Source organism: Papio anubis, chromosome 14 (assembly GCF_008728515.1).
Source record: "Papio anubis isolate 15944 chromosome 14, Panubis1.0, whole genome shotgun sequence".
In the NCBI taxonomy this organism is placed as follows: Eukaryota; Metazoa; Chordata; class Mammalia; order Primates; family Cercopithecidae; genus Papio; species Papio anubis.
In genome coordinates, this window is record NC_044989.1 from 39201068 (window position 1) to 39221378 (window position 20311).

The window sequence follows — 20311 nt, forward strand, 5'->3', positions numbered from 1 at the left end:
TCCATCCATGAACACAGTATATATTTCCATTTATTCAGATCTTCCTTATGAATCTAATTTTATTTTATTTTATTTTATTGAGATGGAGTCTCACTCTCTCACTGGGGCTGGAGTGCAGTGGCATAATCTCGGCTCATTGCAACCTCTGCCTCCGGGGTTCAAGCGATTCTCCTGCCTCAGCCTCCTGAGTAGCTGAGATTACAGGTGCCCACTCAGCTAATTTTTTGTATTTTTAGTAAAGATGGGGTTTCATCATGTTGACCAGACTGGTCTCGAACTCCTGACCTCGTGATTCGCCTGCCTCAACCTCCCAAAGTGCTGGGATTACAGGAGTAAGCCACCGTGCCCAGCTAATTTTATGATTTTTTTTTTTTTAAAGCAAAGGTCTTGTATTTAGTCAGGTTTATTTCCAGGTACTTTATAGTCTTATCTCTATAGTGAAAAAAGTCTTTAAAAATATTATATATTCAATAGACTATAACTTAGCACAGTAATGCTACCAATTTTTACAGGCTGATCTTTTATCCAACAGCTATAATGAGCTTGCCAACTAGTTTAATACTATATAAATTTACTTGGGTTTGCTATATAGATAATTATATTAACTAAAAATAGGACAATTTTGTCTTGCCTATTCCTTTTCTGTCTTTTTGTATTGGGCAGTACTCACTATTAGAGTGCTGAATAGAAGTGGTGATGGTGGTATTCTTTTCTAGTTTCTTAGTTTTGCTATAGTTTAACCACTATTATATCTCTTACAGACTTTTAGTAAATATCCTTTATTAGGTTAAGAAAGTTGCCTTCTATTCCTTGTTTGCTTGACATTTTAAAGAAATTTATGAATGAATGTTTAATTTTATGAAACCCTTTTTCTTGAGATTTTAACCTGCGAAAGTAGAATACTACATTAAAACTTTTTAAAATGTCAAACCACATAAGAATAAACATCATAAGATATATCATATTTGGACATATGTTTTACTGTATCATAAACTGATTTTTCATCGCCAGTTTTGTTAATACCCGAGAATGTCTCATAGTTTTTTCTTGTATTGTCGTTATCTAGTTTTGATAATGTATTCATACAATCCTGATAAAAACTTAAGTTACCCTTCATGTCTCAATTCATTGGAACAATTTGCAAAAGAGTAAGATTAACTGTTTCCTGAAGATTGGCAAAACTCATTGTCATATGCTGTCTTCTGTTGCTATAACTGAATACCTGAGACTGGGTAATTCATAAAGAAATTTATTTACCACAGTTTTGGAGGCTAGAAGTTCAAGACAGGCAGGTACATCTGGTGAGGGCTTTCTTGCTGGTAGGGACTCTGCAAAGTCCTGAGGTGGTGCAGGGCACAGCAAGGGGACTACCGCATGTCAGCTCAGGTCTCTTCTTCTTTTTATAAAGACAGACCTGCCATCATGGGGTCCACACCCTGATGACCTTATCTAATCCTAATTACCTCCACAGGCCCCACCTCCAATCAATATATATAGTTGGAGATTAAACTTCCAATACATAAAATATGAGGACACATTCAAACCATAGCATTCACAACACCTGGTCTATGCTGCAAGTCATTTGTTAAAACATATTTTGACTATTCATTTTTGAATGTTTTTTAACTTAGGACATTGATGCTGCTCTTTTATATAATTTTAAAGGTTATGTCATTACAGTTCTTAAACATTTTGAAGTGGATCTTAGTGTTCTTCCATGATTTAAAAAACAGGCTTGGTACGGTGGCTCACATATGTAATCCCAGCACTTTGGGAGGCCGAGGCAGGTAGATCACTTGAGGCCAAGTGTTCGAGACCAGCCTAGCCATCATGGCAAAACCTCGTCTCTACTAAAAACACAAAAATTAGCCGAAAGTGGTGGCACAGTAATCCCAACTATTGGGGTGGCTGAAGCATGAGAATTGCTTGAACCTGGGAGGCGGAGGTTGCAGAGAGCCGAGATCCCATCTAGTATTTGTGTTTCCTTTTCCCGTTGATCAGCCATGAGATCTTTTGTTATATCAATTTCTAATTCACGAATTCTGTTCCGTTACTTCCTTACATATTATTCTCTTAGGTGTATCCTGTTCTCGTTTCTTGGGTTGAAAGCTTAACTCATTCATTTTTAATTATTACTATTTTTTCAAAAAACGTGTAAAACTGTAAGCTTCTCTCTGCAAAATTTATGTTGAAACTTAATCCTCAAGGCAACAGTATTAAGATATATACAGATATATATCTGTATATATATATATTTAGATATATACAGCTGACCTTTGAACCACCCGTGGGTTAGACTTGTACGGATCCACTTATATGCAGATGTTTTTCAACCAAATGAGGATCAAAAATACAGTATCTGTGGGATGTGAAACCCTTGTACACTGAGGGCTGGCTTTTTGTATATATGGGTTCCACAGGGCCTATGCAAGTTTTGCAGGGCTGATGTGGAACTTGAGCATGTGTGGATTTGGGTATCTACAGGGAGTCCTAGAACCAATTCCTCACATATACTGAGGGATGACTGTGTGTACACACACACACACACACACACACACACACACACTCTGTTGTCCCTTGTATCGGTGAGGGATTGATTATAGGATCCCATGCAGATACCAAAATCTAGGGATGCTCAAGTCCCTGATATAAAATAGTATATTTGCATGTAACCTTCAAGGATCCCTATGTTACTTCTATATGTAAAGAGTTGTTATACTGTATTGGGAGGCCGAGACGGGCGGATCACAAGGTCAGGAGATCGAGACCATCCTGGCTAACCCGGTGAAACCCCGTCTCTACTAAAAAATACAAAAAACTAGCCGGGTGAGGTGGCGGGCGCCTGTAGTCCCAGCTACTCTGGAGGCTGAGGCAGGAGAATGGCGTGAACCCGGGAGCGGAGTTTGCAGTGAGCTGAGATCCGGCCACTGCACTCCAGCCTGGGCGACAGAGCGAGACTCCGTCTCAAAACAAAACAAACAAAAAAAGAGTTGTTATACTGTATTGTTTAGGGTATTGTAATGTACCCTGATGTAATGTATTCTAATGTGCTCAACATTATGTTAGTACAGCTACAATTATGCCAGTTATGCTTTTTTTCCCCAAAAAATATTTTCAATCCACAGTTGGTTGAATCCACAGATGTGGACGCCATGGATATGGAGGGTTGAGTGTGAGTGTGAGAGAGGCAGAGAGAGAGAGAGAGAGTGTGTGTGTGTGTGTGTGTGTAAAATCAAATGTGTTAGTCTAATCTCCTGTAGTCTAATCTTTTTTCTGTTTGATCTGTTAATTTCTGATGGAGATGTGTTAAAATTTCCTATAATAGCAATTTTTTTTAGTTTCTTGTAATTCTGTCAGTTTCTACTGCTTATATTTTGAGGCTTTATAATCAGATGCATACACATTAATGGTTGTTATACCTTCATGATAGTATCCCTTTTACTATTAGGAAGTGTTTCTCTTTTTTCCTCCTCAGTGCTTACTTTGTGTAATTTTATCAGTTAATCTGAATTAATATTGGTATACAGGGTTGATAAGTTTTTATATGTTACAATTTTTCATCCCTTTATCTTTTTTTTTTTTTTTTTTTTTTGAGACGGAGTCTTGCTCTGTCGCCCAGGCTGGAGTGCAGTGGCCGGATCTCAGCTCACTGCAAGCTCCGCCTCCTGGGTTCACGCCATTCTCCTGCCTCAGCCTCCAGAGTAGCTGGGACTACAGGCGCCCGCCACCTCGCCCGGCTAGTTTTTTGTATTTTTTAGTAGAGACGGGGTTTCACCGTGTTAGGCAGGATGGTCTCGATCTCCTGACGTTGTGATCCACCCATCTCGGCCTCCCAAAGTGCTGGGATTACAGGCTTGAGCCACCGCGCCCGGCCACATCCCTTTATCTTAAAATATTTCTGTGGTTCTGTTTTAAGAACATCTTTTATAAGATGCATAAAGTAGATTATTTATTTATTTATTTGAGACGGAGTCTTGCTCTGTCACCCAGACTGGAGAGGAGTGGCATGGTCTAGGCTCACCACAACCTCCACCTCAAATCGCCTGCCTCAGCCCCCTGAGTATCTAGGATTACAGGTGCACACCACCATGCCCAGCTAATTTTTGTATTTTTTTTTTTAGTAGAGACCGGGTTTCACCATGTTGGCCAGGCTGGTCTCAAACTCCTGACCTTGTGATCTACCCGCCTCGGCCTCCCAAAGTGCTGGCATTACAGGCGTGAGCCACTGCACCAGGCCTAAAGTGAATTTTAAAAAATCAAATATAATTACTCTCTTTAAATAGGCTGAGTTTCATCAGTTTGTATATACTGAGTTACTAATGTAGTTGGATTTTTTTATATCATTTTATCTTCATTATCATTGTTTTTGTTTGCTTCATTTATTCTTTCCTATTATCAGTGAAAATGATAAAAAAAAAAATTACTATAGTTCCTTTTTCCCTATCTGTACATTATAAGCTACAGGTAGTATTACTGTTCTTTTGGTGATTTTCCTAATTTTTTAAAAAATAAATATGGCTATCTATAAATTTTTCAAGTTATTTTTCTATCACAAACACAAGTCCATTTTACATACTGTATACTTAGAATACAATACTCACTAATACATAGAAATATAGTTTAGTCTTTCCAAGACAAAAAACTTTAAAAATATTTTTAAAACTATTCAGCAATTCATTAAATTTATCAACACATTTTCTATTTATTTATTTAGAGACAGTGTCTCAGTCTGTCACCCAGGCTGGAGCACAGTGGCATGATTTTGGTTCACTGAAACCTCAGCCTCCTGGGCGCAAGTGATCCTCCTACCTCAGTCTCCAGAGTAGCTGGGACTACAGGTGTGCACCACCACACCTGGGTAATTTTGGTATTTTGTTTTGTAGAGACGGGGTTTCGCCATATTGCCCAGGCTGGTCTTGAACTGCTGAGCTCAAGTGATCTGCCCACCTTGGCCTCCTAAAGTGCTGGGATTACAGGTGCAAGCCACCGGCCTACACCTACCAATTTCTTTTTCATCATCAGTTCTTGTATTTCTTGACTTCCCTTTGAGTAAAACTTTCCTTCTTGCTAAAGAACGCCATCCAATGCATCTTATAATGAGTGTCTACAAGTAGTAAACGCTCTTGGTCGTTGTATGTTTGAAATGGTTTTTATTTATTCCTCACCTTTTCCTCATTTTTGATAAATTCAGGAATAACTTTACATAAAGTCTGTAATTTGATGACTTTTTATTGTATACAATGCATTTCTGTGACCACTACCCAGATAAAGAAATAGAACATTTCTAGCACCTCAGAAATCTCTGTCATGTTTCCCAGTCAACCACTATTCTAATAATCTGTTTCCAAAGACACATGTTTCTGAACTTCCTATATATCAATATAGTATGTACTTTGAGTCTTATTATACTCAATATTATGTTGTTGCTTTTATCAGCAGTTATTCTTTTTTATTGCCAGATAGCATTTTCTTGTGTGAATATACCACTAATTATCCATTATGAATAAACCTACCACAAACATTCTTAAATGTCTTTCAGTCAACATAAGCACTCATTTTTGTTTGATATACGCCCAAGAGTTAAAATGCTGGGTCATAGGGTACATTGTGTGCTTAGCTCTAGTAGATATGCCAAACAGTTTTCCAAAGTGGCTGTACCAAATTACACCCTAGCCCCAACCAGCAAGTAGACTTCCAACTACTCCACGGTTTCAAAATTCATTTCCTTGATTAATAACAATGTTGAGCATCTTTTTTTGTGTGTGAAGTACGTACTCAAGTCTTTTGCCTATTTTCTAAAAACAAAACAAAACCAAAAAACCCTGAAGTTTTAGTTACTGATTTGTAGGCATGTAGGAGTTATTTTGTTTTGGGGGTTTTTTGTTTTTTTTCAGAGTCTCGCTCTGTCGCCCAGGCTGGAGTACAGTGGTGTGATCTTGGCTCAATGCAACCTCTACCTCCTGAGTTCAAGCAATTCTCCTGCCTCAGATTCCCAAGTAACTGGGATTACAGACATGCACCACTATGCCTGCCTAATTTTGTATTTTTAGTAGAGATGGGGTTTCACCATGTTGGCCAGGCTCGTCTCAAACTCCGGACCTCAAGTGATCCACTGGCCTCGGCCTCCCAAAGTGCTGGGATTATAGGTATGAGCTACTGTGCCCAGCCAGGAGTTCTTAATATATCCCAGATATGAGTCTTTCATTGACTACGCATATTACAAATATTATCTTCCAGTCTATAGCTTGCCTTTTCATTCTATTAATTTTGTCTTTTGATGAATGGATATTCTTACATCTAATGAAGTCCAGTTTATCAATTTTTTTCTTTCATGGTTAGTGCTTTTGTGTCCTGTTTAAGAAATCTTTGTATATTCCAAGGTCATGAAGAACACTTATGTTTTCTTCTACAAACTTTATTATTTAAAAATGTGTCCTCATTCTTGAATAATACTGTAGTTAGACAGAAAATCCTATTTTACCTTAGTACTTTAAAGATATTACTCAACTGACTGTTAACCTCTGTTGTTAAAGAGAACCCTGCTGCCATTCTAATTATAGTTCCTTCGCAAAATATTTTCTTTTCTGTTTTAACAGCTTAACAGTTTTTTTTTTTTTTTTTTTTTTTTGAGACAGAATCTTGCTCTGTCGCCCAGGCTGGAGTGCAATGGCGCAATCTCAGCTCACTGCAAGCTCTGCCTCCCGGGTTCACGCCATCCTCCTGCCTCAGTCTCCCATGTCTTAACAGCTTTTAAGATTTTCTCTTTTTTTCCCTTAAGACCAAGTCTTGCTCTGTCACCCAGTCTGGTGAAACCACCCAGTCTGGAGTACAGTGGCATAAACTCAGCTTGCTGCAACCTCTGCCTCCCAGATTCAAGCAATTCTCGTGTCTCAGCCTCCTGAGTAGCTCAGATTACAGGCTCCCGCCACCACGCCTGGCTAATTTTTGTATTTTTTAGTAGAGATGGTGTTTCACCATGTTGGCCAGGCTGGTCTCGAACTCTTGACTTCAAGCAATCCATCTGCCTCAGTCTCCCAAAGTGCTGGGATTACAGGCATCAGCCACTGCGCCCAACCCAAGATTTTCTCTTTATCTTTGATGTTCTGTAGTTTCACTGCCATGTTTTCAGCTGTGTGTTTATTTTTATTTGTCATGAACAATATTTGGAATTCATTTTTGATGTGGGAACTAATGTCCTCATTCTTGAAAATTACCCATTTTTATGTTTTCAAATATTGTTTCTCCATCACTCTTTGTCTGGAACTCCTATTAGATGTATACTAAGCCTCTCAGCTTATCCTTATTACTTTTTTTTGAGATAGAGTCTTGCTCTGTCACTGGAGTGCAGTGGTGCGATCTCGGCTCACTGCAACCTCCACCTCCTGGGTTCAAGCAATTCTCCTGCCTCAGCATCCCAAGTAGCTGGGATTACAGACATGCACCACCATGCCCGGCTAATTTTTGTATATTTAGTAGAGATAGGGTTTCACCATATTGGCCAGGCTGGTCTTGAACTCCTGACCTCAGGTGATCTGCCTGCCTCGGCCTCCCAAAGTGCTGGGATTACAGGCGTGAGCCACAGTGCCCGGCTATGCTTATTACTTTCAATTGGTCTTTCATATTTCTTATCTTCGTCTGTGTGTCACATTCTCAGTGAAGTCCTCAATTCCATCTTCCAATTTACTAATTTTATACTTGAACTGGGTCCAGCAAATGTTGTACTATATAAGTTATTTCAATGCTTGTATAATATATTTAATTCTCAAAATCTCTGTCTTTTGATATCTAGAAATCTGCTCATTTCCTTTCCACCTATTTTTGTTTCACAATATCTTCTTTATAAATGGATCATATTCCTTCACTTAGCTCTTTCAGCATCCTAAACTTTTAAACTTTTTGTATGTCTATTATACAAAATCAATTTCATCTGGAATAAATTCATGTTGTAATTGTTGATTTTATTATCATTCTCAGAATTAGAATTTGCCTTGTTTTTTGGAATTTTGTATTATATGCTTCTTGGTGGGAGACTTAATGTTTTGTTTCCTTTTTTTCTCCCGTTCCTTTATGATCACTCTTCCAAACCAGAACCTACTCTTAAAATGACTTTGAGGGTTCAGGCTTCATATTAGCTTAATGCTGTAGGAAACTTTGTTAAGTTATTATTGTAAGGCAACGTTTTTGTCTCCTCACATCAAGTCCACAACTTTTTAGAAAACTTTACTGTAGATACCATGTTGACAGATTTTCCTAGCATCCTATTATAAGGAGGGACTTGAGCAAGAAGTCTTGCTCTGGCTTTCATGGGACACATTTGAAACAATTCACTGTCCTTAAGAGCCTAAACACCCAGATACCAGAGCTCACTACCTTGAATGTCTATTCCATTCCTGATCTTGTTTTCAAGTCTAGTATATATATTCCACATTTTTCTTTTTATACTTTATTACTTATGTGTGTTTGGAGCAGGAATGAAGGGGCTATGGTGATGCTTGAACTTACCATTCTATTTTGCCTGAAAGTCTTAATTAAAAAAAAAAATTTTACAAGCTCAATGCTGTATCATAATGAGTGAGATTTTAGAATGAGAACACAGCAAACGCTAGAAACCTCAGAACGACTCTTAATGCTAACTTATTAGGACTGACTCATGTATTTTAGCATTTGAAATATCTGAGGAGTTAATTTGAAATATCTGAGGAGTTAATATCTTTCTATCTCATGGTATCTCAATCATCCAGATCCTGGACCCTACTGTCCTATTTACTTCATTCCTATTCTAAATAATAATGTAGTTATCACATACTGAGTAAGCTTACTATGTGAAGGTAGATAGGTAAATACTTCAGATAGGTTATTTAATTTTTCATGAAAATCCTAGTATTACAGATCGAGTATCTCTTACCCAAAATGAAGTGTTTAAGATTTCAGATTTTGGATTATTTGTATTATACCTACTGCTTCAGCATCCCGAGTCTGAAAATCCCAAATCTGAAATGCTCCAATGAGCATTTCCTTGGAGCATCATGTTGGAATAGTTTCAGATTTTGAAGCATTTCAGATTTGGGATGTTTGGATTAGGAATATTCAACCTATATTAAAATTCTTATTTTACAAATAAAGATATGGAGGTTTAAAGAAATGAAATAACTTGCCATTGGTCACACAACTAATAAGCAGCAGAGCTTAGACTGGAACACAAGTAATCTGACTTCAGGTGCAAGTTCTGTGGTCTCTTCCTTAATAGTCATTCATTGACTTTTCTTAACCTTTTACAGTAGGCCATTGGGTGACAGCTGTTATACCTCCCCTTGGTGGTATCTGCTTTTCTATAATTAACAAGAGACCACTTTTTCTGTTTGGTAAGATAACAGAAACATATGTTGACAATGACCCTATGGAAAAGGAGCAATAACGGATAAGTAGTGAACAATTTGTATCTATGACTTTAGCTGGAAAGAAATAAGACTCTTAATTTTAACGTAAATGTAGGTTTTTATGTAGACTTTTTGGGTATATAATTGAAGTACTTACCTCTGCTAAGTCTTCAAAGCAGCTTCCTACTAGTGGATGGGGACTGCCTTCATCTGTCATTTCTACTGTATCTTCTATATGGCCCAGTAACTTTACACTAAGTTCATGTATATCTACTATACGACTAAATATATTTTCTACATCCTGTTTGGGGGAAAACACATAAATTCAGTGAGGCTGTATTATTATAATATTAAACAAATTTTGAGCCAATAAGTCATTTTATAATCACAAAATTTAACATGGCAGATACAGTGAAAAATGTTAATGATTTACAAATATGAATAAAAGACAATTCAAGAATTCCTTCTGCAAAGATGTACAACTTGCAAATACATTTCTCTAGGTCAGTGGTCTTGTAACTTTCTGGTCTCAGGACTCCTTCACACTCTTAAAAATTATTGAAGATTCTAAAAACCTTTTGTTTATAACTATGTATTTCAATGTTTACCATATTAGAAGTTAAAACCAAAATTTTAAAAAAATATTTAATTCATTAAAAATAATAAACCCATTATGTGTTAACAAAAATAGCACTTTTATAAAAAGTAGCCAAATTTTTTTTAAACCACAACAAAAAACATTCAGCAGAAGAATGGCAATGTTTTACATTTGCAAATCTCTTAACATAGTGTACTAGAAGACGGCAGGATTTTCATATCTATTTCTGCATACAATCTGTTGTGATACATTATTTCGAAGTATATGAAAAATATAGCTTTTCTGTGTAATTTTTCTATTGAGATAAAACTCATATACCATAAAATTCACTCGTTAAAAGTGTAGTTACTAGTCAATGGTTTCAATATTGGTTGTGCAGTCATCACCAGTATCAAATTCTAGAACATTTCATTACCATGAGAAGAAACCCTATGATTTTTTTGGAAGGTGAATAGCTAAATATCCGGTACAGTCACTCTCCATTCCTTCCCTCTCCCCAGTGCCTGGCAACCACTAATCTACTTTGTCTCTATGGATTTGCCTATTCTGGACTTTCCATATAAATAGAGTGACTATCCTTTTATGGTTCTTTACTAAAATTCAACAAATGATAGTTTCTTAAGGGTTAGTTGCAACATAGAATCTAAAACCATATCCATTTTGTACTTTAAATTAAAATTGGTTACTATTATTTGATTTCTTTTTTTATCAGTGACTATATTTATCAAGTCGACTTTGAGGCATGGTTTATATAAGAAACTCCTATTTTAAATGTTGTTTTGGTGAGATTTTGTGCAGTTATTCACCCTTCTAACCACCAGCACAATCAAGATACAGAACCTTTTCATCATCTTAACTTCTTAAGATGTGCCCCATTTCCATCAACCCTTACTAGGCCTCACTCCCAGGAAACCTGTGATCTCCTTTTTGTCTCTACAGAAATGTCTTTTCTAGAATATTAAATAAATGGAATCATATATTCTCTTTTGTGCCTAGTTTTTTGCTTATATTTTTGAGATGCACCCATGCTGTTGCATCATAACTATTTCATTTTTTTTTTATTCCTCAGTAACATTCCACTGTATGGTCATACCACAGTTTGTTTATACATTCACCTGCTGATGGACATTTGAGTTGTTTCCAGTTTGGGGCTATTACAAATAAAGCTGCTATGAACATTCATGAATCAGTTTTGCATGGACATGTTTTCATTTCTTCTGGTTAAAAACCTAAGAGTAGAATTGCTGGGCAATATGGTTAGTTTATGTTTATTGTTATAGAGAACTGCCAAACTAGCCAGGCATGGTGGCTCACGCCTGTAATCCCAGCATTTTGGGAGGCCGAGGCTGGTGGATCACTTAAGGTCAGTTTGAGACCAGCCTGGCCAACATGGTAAAACCCTGCCTCTACTAAAAAAACAAAAATTAGTCAGGTGTGGTGGCACACACCTGTAATCCCAGCTACACGGGAGGCTGAGGCAGGAGAATGGATTGAACCCGGGAGGCAGAGGTTACAATGAGCCAAAATCGCACCCCTGCACTCCAGCCTGGGCAACAGAGCAAGACTACATCTCAAGAAAAAAAGAGAGAGAGAACTGCCAAACTGTTTTCCAAAATATGCCAGTTTACATTCTCAAGTAATGTGGGAATTTTATATTCCCACAAGCAGTTGCTCCATACCCATTTCAACTTTTGGTATTGTAAGTCATTTACATTTTAGCCTTTCTAATGAGAATGTAGTAGTATGTCATGGTTTTAACTTACATTTCTCTAATGATTAGTGATGCTGAACACCTTTTGATGTGCTTTTTGGCCATTTTGGTTCTTGATTTTTGTGTCCTCAGAAACCTTTGCCTCTTCTTTACTCTTTTTGTTAAGCAACTTTATTGAAACATTATTTAGAAACCATACAATGTATCCATTTAAAGTGAGTGATTTAATAGTCTTTAATATATTTACAGATTTGTACAACCATCACGATAATCTACTGCTTTATTTTTTAATGTTCACTCATTGCCACAGCTTGAGCCCAGTCCCAGCCTCTGTAGTGAGCACTGCTTCTCTATCAGTCATTTATGCCTGTGTGGCTACAGTTCCAGGAATTACCAGTGTGTAGCTCCTATGACAATCTCACCTGTTCTCACTCAGCATTTCTTCAGGACCCAGTTAGGTTAGTTTGATTACTACAGTAAGATCAGTAATCCTTTGTCTAAGTGTCAATGTTACTAGCCCCTTCCTTTGTGCTCCCAATACTACTGCTGTCATACTTCTAATAGGGTAATTACCACATTTTATTGCAATGTATAGTTTATATCTCTGTCTTGACTAAACTTAAGGAAAGGAACTGTTTCTTTTCTTTTTTTTTTTTTTTTTTTTTTTGAGACGGAGTCTCGCTCTGTTGACCAGGTTGGAGTGCAATGGCGCAATCTCGGCTCATTGCAAGCTCCGCCTCCAGGGTTCACGCCATTCTCCTGCCTCAGTCTCCCAAGTAGCTGGGATTACAGGCGCCCACCACCACGCCTGGCTAATTTTTTGTATTTTTAGTAGAGATGGGGTTTCACCATGTTAGCCAGGATGGTCTCGATCTCCTGACTTCGTGATCCGCCCACCTTGGCCTCCCAAAGTGCTGGGATTAGAGGCGTGAGCCACCGCGCCCAGCAGAACTGTTTCTTATTCATCTTTGAATCCCTGCTGCCAAGCATGGTACCTGACAATACAGTTGGCATTGATGAAGTGTAGGCTGAATGATTCAAATGACTCAAACAAAAATATCTTCCACCTAAACAAGAAGCTTTATCCTTTGGAGGACATGGACAATTCTGTGAATTCATTTTCACTTACATAATCAGTCTACTTTGTATTTTGTCTCTTAATTTCTGATGTTAAATCTCTTGAAACTGTTATAGCACTTTGTGATCATGAATTAAGTACCACAACTTAAAAAAATTAACAAATTAGTAATCATGAACTATACAACTTCAAATTTGAAGTGGTCATGCAAATTTCAGAACACATCCAATGACAGGCATATATACAATGATACTTACATTAGCTGAAAACAATTTTGAATTGGAGACAAAGGGCTCTCTAAAAACTTTTATAATTAGATTTAGTTCCCTTATATATTGTCGAATTTCTGCCATAAATGCTTTTACCAAATCATAGTAAGTTTGTTCTCCTGAGGTGGAAGGCTCTTCATCAGTTAAAGATAATATATTAATATCTTCTACATCTTGATGAAACATATCCATCAATACCTATATAGTCAGAGATATAAAAAAATAAAATACGAAGCTTTCGTCAAATTTGACGTGAAATGCTTTAAGTTCTCTGAATAAAGTTCTTAAATGATAAAAAAGCAAACAAGCAAATTTCTCCTCTTGGATATATTGCCAGCATTCCTCCACAGCTTCTCTAAAACAGAATTCAACATCTGATATCACTTACTACACTCCTCCAAGTTCTCTATCACTACTAGTATTCATCTGTCTGTCTCTCTTGTTAACCTATTACTTCCAATGTGTTTCCAGATCCTGTCTTTAATTTCCCTGACTTGGTTTTCTCTGTTTTATACCCTGCCAACATCACTTTATTCCATGGCCTCAGTATCTCATATTTAAATAATTTTTATAGCCTTCTATTTGGCCTATTTTCCTACATTTGTTGGGAACTGGTCAAAATAAGCTTTTATTTTCTGCAAGAAGTCTACTGTTACTAATCTTGCTAGAACACATCTTTCCCCTTCTTGCGAACTTCTACAGCATCATATCTCTATAACACAATAAAATAATATTTTATCTTGCGTGCTTTCTGATTGTTTCATGTATGTAAGTACAACTTCGTCAACTCTGAAGCCTTATTTTATATATACTTCTCTTGCATCTCCTGCCTGTGTTAACATGTAGTAGGTATTCAAAAATATTTTATTTATCTGCCTTCATTAAAAAGCATCAAGTATTTCATATTCGTCTAGATAGTAATTTTTTAAAACTAAATACTTATTCATTTAAAAATACCCAAACATTTGAAATTCTTCTTCAAATCAGGTGGGTTTTTTCACTCTATATGGCCACATTCTCAAAGAACAAATAAATACTAAAACATAATTTAGTGGAATCAGTAATCAGAAATAATATTCCAAATCAGTAAGAGTATAATGAGGAAAATGGAATGAAATGCTTCAACAGAAAATATTTTCCTTTCTGCAAAGTTGTTTCCGTAAAATGAACATCCTTAGGTAATGACGAAAAGCTTTAGACTCAGAGAGACCTGGAGTTCAAGTCTAGGCTTTGAAACTTCTCAGAAAATTCTGGACCAATTTCTTTATCCCTGTGAATTTCAGTCTCCTTTTTATAAAATGTAGATAAGATCACTCACCTTAGAGGAATATCATAAGGACCAATGGAGATACGCCACATATATGCCTAAACTTCAGTAAGTGTTTGCTCTTATTATTATAGTAAAACCACAAAGTAGTATCTGAAGAAAGCTAGGTGCCAAAGTAAAACTATCGTTTTGAGGTTTTACATTTTGAAAAATTGTTTTTAAGTAAATCCATAACCTTATAAATCTTTCAATCCAAATAAATTTTAACAAATTTACGGCCGGGCGCGGTGGCTCAAGCCTGTAATCCCAGCACTTTGGGAGGCCAAGACGGGCGGATCACGAGGTCAGGAGATCGAGACCATCCTGGCTAACACGGGTGAAACCCCGCCTCTACTAAAATACAAAAATTAGCGGGGCGCCTGTAGTCTCCAGCTACCCGGAGGCTGAGGCAGCGTGAACCCGAAGCCGGAGCTGCAGAGCTGAGATCCGCCACTGCACTTCCAGCGCCGGGCGACAGAGCTGCAGTCTGGCCTCAAAAAAAAAAAAAAAAAAAAGAAAAAAGAAATTTACCATTTGGGTTGTATGCTGTGGCTCACGCCTGTAATTCCAGCACTTTCGGAGGCTGAGGCAGTCAGGAGTTTGAGATCAGCCTGACAAACATGGTGAAACCCTGTCTCTACTAAAAACAAACAAAAAAAATAAACAGCCATGGTGGCATGTGCCAACTCAGTTACTGGGAAGCGAGTGGTGAGAATCTGATCCAGAAGGCGAGGCTGCAGTGAGCCAAGACAGGCCACTGCACTTCCAGCCTGGGCGCATAGAGCGAGAGTCCATCTCAAAAAAAAGAAAAGAAAAAAGAAATTAACTATTAAGAGATTACTCTAATTAACCCTAGTTGCAACAGCACAGAAGAAAAAAACTGCATGACATATAAACACATTTTAATATCATAACACATCTTTTTTTTTTTTTTTTTTTTTGAGACGGAGTCTTGCTCTGTAGCCCGGCTGGAGTGCAGTACGGATCTCTGCTCACTGCAAGCTCACCCCGGTTTACGCATTCTCCTGCCCCAGCCTCCGAGTAGCTGGGGACTACAGGCTCTCGCCACCTCACCGCTAGTTTTTGTATTTTTAGGTAGAGACGGGTTTCACTGTGTTAGCCAGGATGGTCTCTGACCCTGACCTCGGGATCCGCCTGCCTCGCCTCCCAAAGTGCTGGGATTACAGGCTTGAGCCACCGCGCCCGGCCCATATATCTAATATCTTATTTCTATAAAGTGGTATCTTGAATCCCTGCTATTAGGTTACTGGAGATATTCCCCAACACGTAGTACAATTTTATTCTACATGAATAGTATGTTAGCATTTAATAAGTCATAAAAAGAAACTTAAGAAAAAAATATAAAAGCTCAGTTTCCTACCTTGTCAGCACACATTGCCACTTTAATATCTTGTTTTGTAATTTCATAATGCCGTATATTTCTTACATAATTCCCAACCAGCTTTAAAATGTCTGCAGAAATGTATTCTAAGACTGCTACTATGTAAACAGAAACCTGATGGTCAATTTTATAACCTAGGACCTCCTGCAAAATTAAAAGAAAAGTATGTTTAAACATCATATACTGTAAATTTAACACACTGATTAAAAATAAAAAACATATTTGCAACTTAGCTTACACTTTTTTCCTGAGGCCTGTGCTTACCAACAATATTTAATTTTAAGTGGTTCAACAATGAATAATATATGTATTACTATTGAAAATATAAGCTAAGACAAGGCAAGGCAAAATTACCTCTAATGATGTAAAATACTTAAGCAGCAGAGATTACAAACAGATAATCCCTAACCTATAAAGGAAGACCCAAGTTTGGAGAAGGGAGTAAATGCTCCTTGTTACCTAATTCGGAATACCTGGAAGTAACTACAACAAACAAGTTTTTTCTTTTACAAAAAATGAGAGTTAATATATTATTGGTATCTAGGAATCTCTACCAGGCTTATACTTTTATCTTTACCAAGGGAAGATGGGCTCCCCCAAACTATAGTGGGCACATTCCTGGTATAACCCTGGCAATTTCTATGAAAACAAAATTCATGTTATGTCCTACTGAATAATGGCTGCTGTTAAGAAAATGTTAAATAGCCCTAGTATTAGACTTCAAAGAGAATATGGGCTTTTGTGGGACTGGTCTGTTCATACAGAATAACAAAATCTATTTTCCAAACAACTCATTTAAGGGAAAAAAACAACAACTTTGAAATAAGAAGTTTGTTACAAACTGGAGACAGGCTGTATTTATCTTTTAGGGTATATAAAAACTATTAAATGTATCATGATAAAGGTGTATTAAAATAAATTGAAATGATATTCACAATTAGCACATAAAACTCAAAATCTAGGATTATTAACATAGTATTTATATACCTCAATTTAATTCTCTTAGAATACAATTCAATGTATGGCCAATGAAAATCATGAAGAGAATGATGAAGTAGTTTTCCATAAGGCAGATATTTCTATTCAAACAATTGAATGCAAAATACAATCTTAAACTCATTCAAGTGTTTAACTTTAAATTTTGGAAAACATCAAGCAAACCTGAACTTTCTGACACTATCACTTAGAGTCTTGTGAACTTGGCCTAGAAGTTACTTAATCACTTTCTGCCTCTGTCACTTCATTTACAAACTATGGATAATAACAACTTTGTTGAGTAATAAAACTCAATGTATACAAGTATTAATATTTTGTCCATATTATAGTATGTACAAAATCGCTGGCATTTAAGTTTTCACTTATTATAATACCTATATTTTTGTTGTGAGAGATAACAGTAGTTCATTATATTAACTAAAATAGAAATAGCATTATTTGAGCTTCCAGCAATTTTTCTATTAGTTCCGTAGAGACTCAACTGACTTATTTATTTACATGGTAAATAGGACTGGAGAGTTTAGGTGATCTTTTTGTTCAGAGATTACACATAGCCTTATGGCCTTTTCACAGAGGTCTCTACACAAAGTATTAACATCAAAAGGATTTATAGGAACACAGGTCTCACCAAGAAGAGGAGTTTTATAAATTCTCTTTGTGGTCCTAATTACATCTGAGATAAACAAAATCCACAATAACTTTCTTAGTCCTCTCAACTTGCTTATTACTATTGATATGAAATTACTTTAAATCATGTTGCCCAGTTTATATTTTCTTATTATCATAACATCCCTTCCCACCACATAAATCTCTGGAAAACTTAGAATGAGAGAATTTTACTCTTAAGTTGACTCAATTATCCATAAAATATATTCTTATTGTATAAAAATGGTGGGTTTTATTTTTCCCTTAAAAGGCAAGAAGGCAGTATTTCAGCATTACCTTTAATAAAGGATGGATTTTTTCTACTGGGAGGGATAAAGGGTTTCTTCGCTTCCTCTTTTCAATAGCTGATTGGGCATCAGCTATTGCCCACTTATCAATTGGATGAGGGAAACTTTTTTGAACACGTTCCTTGGAAAATAGGAAAACAACAACTAAGCAAATATATTAAATAGTGCTCTTCACTTAAAATTTACTTTTAAAATCAAAGAATACCAAAAGTAGAGCTTTTCACATGTGGTATAATTTACATTACAAACATATTGAAACTAAGAGAAAACAGTAATTGTCAATGTATTAGTTCCTTAATTAGGCAATAAGAGACTAAACATTCTTTCTATTATCTAGGGGAAATATCACATCCTGAATTTCAACTTCACTGTGATAAAGCTAATTACAAGAATGAGTAGAAGCTACCTTAAATAGTACTTGTCTAAAATTTCAAGGAACAACACCCAAGATCAAGAAGTAAATATCTAAATCCAGTTCTCACTCGTCCTTACTTTCAGTACTAATTACATGCAGCATTTTTCAATTGGAAACCTCTATGAATATTCTTTATCCACCATGCAAAGGCACTTCAGAACTATTTACAAATCATGGAAAGCAACAGTTTGCATTGGTGACAGCAATTTTAATACACTGTAATTTCTTTAAAGTCCTCCCATAGTCATTCATTTTTAACAAAATACTTCAATTTAATTTCCAGAAATTCTTTAGTTAAAATTTCCACTGAGAGTGAAAGAACTCAGGTTACTATCACAGTTGAATTTCCTTCCTTATTAAACTAATTCACTTCAAAAAGGCGCTTTCATCCTCTCAAAACTTTTAAAAATTCACTTGCAGGATACCATAACTAAAACCAGTAGAGGTCGCTATTACATAACTTTTACACGTGTTTTGAATAAATGAGTATTCAACTAGTATATAAAAACTAGATGAAATTAAACATCATCCCTAATTATAAATCTGAATAAAAAGTTTTAATTATTTGCTAGTAAAATGGAAAATAAAAAAAGTGTGATGCCCTGTGATGTCCTTGGTGGTGAGAAGGGTGGAGAACACAATGATTCTTGGAAATCTTAAGAGCAAATGTATAAATTGAGGGGTGTAATCCATTCAATTTTAATAAATCTTATCTTCATCTATGTCCAAGGCTAAATCAGCTTCCAAATAAAGTTATTTTAATTCTAATTAATCAAATTAGAAGCATATTGAAATAAATTATAATAGTTAAAAATGGGGTTTACAAACGTTTTCAACTGTCTGGTTGAAAAGCTATTTGCCAGGACACCAGCCTTATACAGTAAAAGGCAATACAAAGGTCCAAATATGGAGAAGGCATCGCAGGTAAAAAAGGAGAAAAGGGAAGGGGTAAAGGGAGAGAAGGGAACATCCAAAACAAGAATTCTTTTCTTTTTTCCAAGTTTATTTTACAGACTTGCTAATCCAAAAATGACAAGATATTCAGGACTAACTTACATGGTTTTCAGTTAAAATGTTTATAGTCATGGGTTTAACCCATGATTAACTAAGTGTAACCATGGTACAAACCTAATAATGCTATGACCCTGTGGCTTTCCAACATTTTTTAAAATCCCAACTCATAGTAAGAATAAATTTTCAACACATTTTTACATTATACCCTAAAATACTGCACACATAGTCAAATGAAGCAAAGTTTCCTAAAACAAACCTGTCCTTATTATATGTAGCACACTGGCATTTTCTATTCTGTTTTTTATTTATATATTTACTTATTTTGAGACAGAGTCTTGCTCTGTTGCCCAGGCTGGAGTGCAGTGGTGCAATCTCAGCTCACTGCAACCACCACTCCCAGGTTCAAGTGATTCTCCCGCCTCAGCCTCCCAAGTAGCTGGGATTACAGGCGTGTGCTACCATGCCCAGTTAATTTTTGTATTTTTAGTAGAGATGGGTTTCCCCATGTTGGCCAGGCTGGTCTTGAACTCCTGACCTCAGGTGATCCGCCCACCTAAGCCTCCCAAAGTGCTAGGATTATAGGTGTGAGCCACTGTGCCCGGCCTGTTTCATTTTTTAAAATGAGGTTGGGCAATGCACTAAAGTAATTTTATGACTCCAGGCCATGACCTGGAGTCTAAAAACACTGGTGCACAGTGTAGATATAAAAGCAGTAGAAAAAAGTAAAAATAAAAAAAAAAAGCAATAGAAAAGGATAGAAGTTGAACTCAACCTGACAATTAATTCTAAATAGATTTACATGTCTTTGAAAAAAAAAATCACCAGTGGTGGAATTACAGAGACTAACTGTAGGAAGGGGTTGAGGTAGAAGAAAAAACAGAACAGCAACCCCCGTCCATTATCAATTACGTCTACCTCATTCCAAGTTTATTGTTTTGAGGAAGTAAAGAAGAGGAAAGAAAATCTCAAATGATTTTTAAAAAGGCAAAGTGGTAATAATGAAGCACAGCACATTTTAAACTTACTTACAAGGGTATTAATGAAATCCAATTACCAAATATATACTTAGGAGATAATGCCAAGGGTCAAAATGCATGGGGAAAAATTCATAGGGTTTTTTTTTTTTTTTTTTAAAAAAGGTGTTTCGAATGTGGAGAGGCCAAACCGAAGGAATTACTTTATTTCTTGTAGT

General features: G+C 36.3%; 1 protein-coding gene across 2 annotated transcripts in view; it reads right to left on the reverse strand.

Moving 5' to 3' along the window:
* The window catches only part of SOS1 (SOS Ras/Rac guanine nucleotide exchange factor 1), a 164094-nt gene that overhangs the window by 62112 nt on the left and 81671 nt on the right, over positions 1–20311 (reverse strand). For both annotated transcript variants that reach the window (XM_031655088.1, XM_031655087.1), the window contains exons 3-6: positions 17680–17811; positions 15721–15885; positions 13022–13231; positions 9535–9678 (exon numbers count right to left, since the gene is read on the reverse strand). In XM_031655088.1, the coding sequence (XP_031510948.1) occupies positions 9535–9678; positions 13022–13231; positions 15721–15885; positions 17680–17811 (651 nt within the window). The remainder of the gene's footprint in view (positions 1–9534; positions 9679–13021; positions 13232–15720; positions 15886–17679; positions 17812–20311) is intronic.